Below are 5806 nucleotides of genomic sequence, written 5' to 3'. Positions count from 1 at the left end.
CGGTTTAGCCAATCACAACACACTGGGCTAGCTAACCAATCAGGAAATGATCAGCGTGTTTCTCAGAGAAGGGACAGAGCTATGTGGAATAAAGGTAAATTATCTGAAAAATAATGCGTTTTTTAAAAAACGAAGCATTAATACATGTTAGACTGCACCCCATAAACACAATCAAGCCTATAAAAAAAACAGTCAACCACCCCTTTAATATTTTAAATTATTCAATTAGTTGAATTAAATATTTCTTGCTTTATTCTGAGTAGCACAAAAGAAGATATTCTAAAAAATTTATTTTTTGTATTACAATGAATGTGTTGGGTCTAATGCTGTTTTTGAACCCCATTGACTTCTATTATGAACAAAATCATTTTTGAACAGAAACCTTTTTTCAGAATATCTTCTTTGGTGTTACACAATATATTTATTTTATATAATAAACTGATAATAAATATAAATATATATTTATATTTAATAAAAATGTTATTATTTCCATTACTTTTCCAAACCTCGAAATGACCATTTTAAAATTCCCTGATGTTTGTAGGTTTTCCATGACCAGGGGAAACCTCAATCGCAATTGTTGTTGAAACAACAACAATTACTAACATACACTGAAAAAAAAGCCCATAGAAAATTCCTTTGTTCCACTGAACTTCAATAATCTCAAAGCCCACCACAGCAATAAGACACATACCACAGAGGAGCTGCTCACTAACAAAACATGTGACCCCATCTGACATATTCGCCACCGTCAATGATATTTTTGTCGATCCTCGCCTTGTCCTAAGGGACTCCGATTAATGTGCACCTTATGGAGGAGCATCTTCATATGATGCACAGGAGTTGATGTTTAATTTTGTGAAATGGAGAGCGTGACTGTGCATGTAGATGGAGGAGAGACTCACGTGTCCACGTCTGCCAGGAGCTCCAGTTTGCCGGGGAAAATCTCAGACAGGAGCACACGTGTGAATGAACGGCCCAAAGACTCCAATCGAGACTCTAAGTGCTAAAGAAAGAGAGAGAGGGGGGAAAAAAGAGGAGTTGAATACTGAATGTTACACTTATTTACATATAAACAACAAAATTTCATGCACAAGGCTCAAGGTCACCAAGCACAGCCCACATCAAGAAGATTTGACAGTGTAGGAGGAAAGAGAACAGAAAATCATTACAACCAATAATTTTCTGAAGAACAAGAAAACCGCTTCCTATCGCCTAATGAGAAATCTTCACAGGACCGCTGATGCTGAACGCGTGTAAACAGCTTGTGTAAACCCTTTATGTTCTTCAAAGCTTTAGTAACCACCATCAGCTCGGTGTTTCTAACATAAATGCCCAGTTTAGCTCGATTTTTATGCATTAATGACATTGGGCTTTGTTGTTGCCTTGATTTATTAGTTTCCCCAAAGAAACAATCTACTGTGTCTGATGTGGAGGAACTTGACTGGTCTGCACAAAGACCTGAACCCCACTGAACACATTTGAGATGAATCAGGACTAGGTATGCACAATATTTATTAGTATCTTTTTAATTTATCTGTATCACATAACATTGGATTGCATATTATCACTCATTCTCATTTCCTCTATGTATACATTTAGATTATTTTTGCCATCATTTAACGCTCACGTAAAGTTAATCTTTTATGCACTAATAATTAACACTGTTAAATGTAAGCTTTAGCAGATCTCAAAATGAATATCTGTTTCTCATACAGTACATTATAATGTTGTGATGAATAAATTCACATGTACCATGAATGATTTTTTTTAAATGGACAATTTTAGATTTATTTGAAATGTTTGCAATTTATTTAATCAAAACAGTACAGAATTTTATCAGCCATTAACTGGTTATCACCCATAACAAAAAATAATTGGCTTATCAGCATCGGCCAAAATTCTAATATTGATGCATCCCAAACTGAAACAGTAGCTATGTTTCCATCAACCTATTTTTATGCGCATTTTGGGATATCGCAAAAAAACAAACAAAAAAAAAAACGCCAAGACGTGCATAAATTCTAAAAATGCTCATAAAAAACTTATGCGCTCAACTGAGTAGGATAAATTTCTTATTCGGTAAAAAAACATGCGCATAAACTACAATAGAAACACTTTACCAAATAAATTCCTTAATGCGCATAAAAAATTACGTGACTTTGCGATGGGACAGCATAAAACTGGGCCAACCAACAGACCAATCTCATTTCACAGCATCTGAAATGCTAGTTAGTTTGTCATTCTAAAATGCTTGAGCAAAGTCTCGTCAAAGTGCTTCATTATAATTAACTCCCAGAACGGTGTTCCTAAACAGCAGGCTCCGAAAATAAGATAACATGACCGCGTTTCATCTGTGTGCTCTGAAGCTCGTAATTTATTGTATACAAAGAATATTATATACAGTGCCTTATCCTATACTGCAAAAAATTGAATTTTGCTTCATGATATTTAGCGCAAGTTAATCAGGAAGTGACGATTTTGTTCTCTTCAGCCCACTGGATGGAAACAGTGCTTTATTCGCAAATGTTTTATGCGATATTCCAAGTTTAATATGTAACTTTGGATGGAAACATAGCTAGTGTATTGTGAGAATTTTCTGACTCTTAATGAAAAATGGCTTCCTAGTCAATACAGAATAGATGTTTTTGATATATCATGTACAACAGGACACTTTATAGTGATTTATCACTGAACATTTCCCAAAGCCCATATCATCTGATCAGGATCCAGCTCCATTTTAGCCCAAGCCAGGAAAGCACATGTCCTATTTAGAAGATCTGTCTTATCTGACAATCTACTAAAAATGATATTGAGATGATTCACTTGTCTTGCAGTTTGTCACACAAAGACATTTCTGATGTCAGTTCAATTCCTACTTTGGTGTCACTATGATAATGTCACAGCTGAACTATAGAGATGAGGACAAGATGGACCACTGGATGGAAAATGAAATTTGTAACTATGAATAAGAAATTTGTATATATACACACACAATATCAACAGAATAAAAAAATAATATGTTTCAAATTTAAGGTAAAATAATCCTAAAAAGATCTGCATGAACAGAGAACGTTTTGTAAAAGTGTAAATCAAGCTGTGTGCATAAGAAAAAAAGAGGCAGCATTTTAGTGTTTAGTCATATAAGTTCTTGACACCCTTTCTTTGCAAGTTTGCAATATTTTTGGCCATATTTAAGAGAAAAAAAGTGTAAAGTGTAAGCGTGAAAAAAGGAAGTCTGAGAAATAGCTATCACATAATTTTCTGGTAATAATTCACACTTTCACAGATCTCTGGTATTATTTTACCTTCATAGGAAATCTACCACTTACTGCTAAATTGTGAAAATTACTGTCAAGTACAAAGAGTGCTGTTGTTAAAACTTACCCTACTACCAGTGATGCTAGTGGTACAGAAATGACACACTTCACCATTCATTTAATAACAACAGAAGTAGAGAGAGATGCACCGATTGCAATTTTCTAGGCCGATTCCGATTTCCGATTTTTTGTTAGTGTGATCTGCCGATATCGATTTTTGCCGATTCCAATTTTCTTTCTAAGAACTATAATTGACAGCATATACAAACAAAAATCTACTTTTCTTCAACGCAAAGTAAAAAGTCAGTAATAAAATAAGAACAAATTAAAAAAAATAGCAAACAACAGCGCAAATAAATGCAATAGAATAAAGAGAGCTATGAAACTTAAGTTTTTCAGGTTAAGTAAGTTTTTATTCAGTTAAAATTAAATACAGATTAATGTTTACCATTAAAGTTGTAAAACGTATTCAGTCAAGAGCAGAAAATTATTTTCTTTGTCTTTTGTTCTTTGATTAACATGACAGACAGCAGCATAAATATTGGACTGCGGTCACTTTAAGAGATTATCCATGGACCCAATATACTGTTACACAACATGCGTTCTCTTTCTCAACTATTTAACGTTCCAAAACTGACTGTGTTTAACTGGATACTTGCCAAAACGGGCATTTTGACAATTTTTTATGTATTTGAACGTTTTAGCGCAGTTAGCCACTCATTTTGGTATTTGTGGCTCACAAGCTGTTTGAGACTGAGCGCGGATTGTGCGCTCCACTAATATAGATCAGTGGTGGTGCGCGCGTGTTTGGTATAACCTGCGGGAATGACTAAAATAATGCGCAATACAAGCACTATTTAACCGGAGCGAATGAGACGTGTGTGAGAGAGAAGGGGTCGTCGGAGAGAAGAGAGCGAGAATGCGCGGCTGACGTTATTGCCTGTGCCGCTGGTAACAAAACGGATCGGCTCGGAATCGGAAAGAAGTGAGACTGACCGGCCGGTCACCGACCCAGATCATGAGGAAAATCGGCCGATTCCGATCCCTGGCCGATCGATCGGTGCATCTCTAAACAGAAGTCATAGGAGGTCCCAACTACATCATGAAACAAGTGTGAGTGTGTTTAAATAAACTCATTCTAATGAGCCTTTTATTTGTTCATTAACCATCAATGGTAATTATTCATTCCCTAGTGATAGGCATGAGGAAAGTGAATAATAACAATTCTTGCTCACTTCAGGATAAAGTAATGCATTACCAGACTCTCCCCACACACTTTGAAGTGTGAAACCCAGTGGACCACAAATATTACCAGCAAAAACCTCCAGACATCAGTGAGGAGGTGTTCAGGTGAATGGGTGGCTTCAAAGCACAACCACTGAAAAAAAAGAAAAAAAGAAAAGAAATGGTGGGTGGTGGAGAAAGCAGAATCTACTCTTCTTCTTCAACCGAAGTGTATTAAATTAGCTGGCTTAGTTAACCTTGAAAAAGGTTACAATTGCTCTTCACTGTTAAGCCAGCACGTTTTGAATGACAAATACAGAACATGCAGGAATGTGTTTCATAGACCCAGAGAGATTTCTTGAATAAATGCACTTGATTTAAGACTCTATTCCACTTTTTTTCAAGTTTAAATGTGCTTTTCTGCTTTATTTTCTAAAACAGTGGTTCTTAAATGGTTTTGCAAATGACCCAGATTTTGCATAATAAGATGAACGAACATAGTAGCATTAGAGGTCGACCGATAGTGGATTTTACCGATACCGATAGCTAGGTTGGACCACACTGGCCGATACAGATTAATCAACCGATAGTTTTTAAAATGGTAAACGAAAACTAAAACAGCGCTTTACTATTTAAAAAAAAAGCAGTAGCAGTACTGATCCATACTTTGTAAATGAATAAACATACTCAATGATCTTATATTGATCATTAAAGCTATTTCATAGTTTACTAACGTTAAAAAAATAAACTTTAAAATGTAAAAATGTAGCCTATTAGTAATAGTAAATGTTGAAATGAACACACTAGGAACAATACTTCTACAGCTTTCATTAATATTACAAAAGGACTCTTACTGTTAAGTATTACCATTTAATTTCAACAGTCATGCTTAAAGATGGTTGGACCACACTGGCCGATACCGATTAATCAACCGATAGTTTTTAAAATGGTAAACGAAAACTAAAACAGCGCTTTACTATTTAAAAAAAAAGCAGTAGCAGTACTGATCCATACTTTGTAAATGAATAAACATACTCAATGATCTTATATTGATCATTAAAGCTATTTCATAGTTTACTAACGTTAAAAAAATAAACTTTAAAATGTAAAAATGTAGCCTATTAGTAATAGTAAATGTTGAAATGAACACACTAGGAACAATACTTCTACAGCTTTCATTAATATTACAAAAGGACTCTTACTGTAAAGTATTACCATTTAATTTCAACAGTCATGCTTAAAGATGGCCATCTTTAAAGACC

The 5806-nt window shown here is 34.8% G+C and overlaps 1 protein-coding gene across 1 annotated transcript in view; it reads right to left on the bottom strand.

Annotated features, from left to right (window-relative positions):
* Positions 1-5806, bottom strand: part of dph1 (diphthamide biosynthesis 1) — a 134160-nt gene that overhangs the window by 20076 nt on the left and 108278 nt on the right. The window contains exon 10 of the mRNA XM_016455660.1: positions 906-1006. Within this exon, the coding sequence (XP_016311146.1) occupies positions 906-1006 (101 nt within the window). The remainder of the gene's footprint in view (positions 1-905; positions 1007-5806) is intronic.

Source organism: Sinocyclocheilus anshuiensis, unplaced genomic scaffold (genome assembly GCF_001515605.1).
Source record: "Sinocyclocheilus anshuiensis isolate Anshui unplaced genomic scaffold, SAMN03320099.WGS_v1.1 scaffold319, whole genome shotgun sequence".
In the NCBI taxonomy this organism is placed as follows: Eukaryota; Metazoa; Chordata; class Actinopteri; order Cypriniformes; family Cyprinidae; genus Sinocyclocheilus; species Sinocyclocheilus anshuiensis.
The sequence above is the reverse complement of the archived record's forward strand: the minus strand, read 5'-3'. Positions and strand labels throughout refer to the sequence as shown.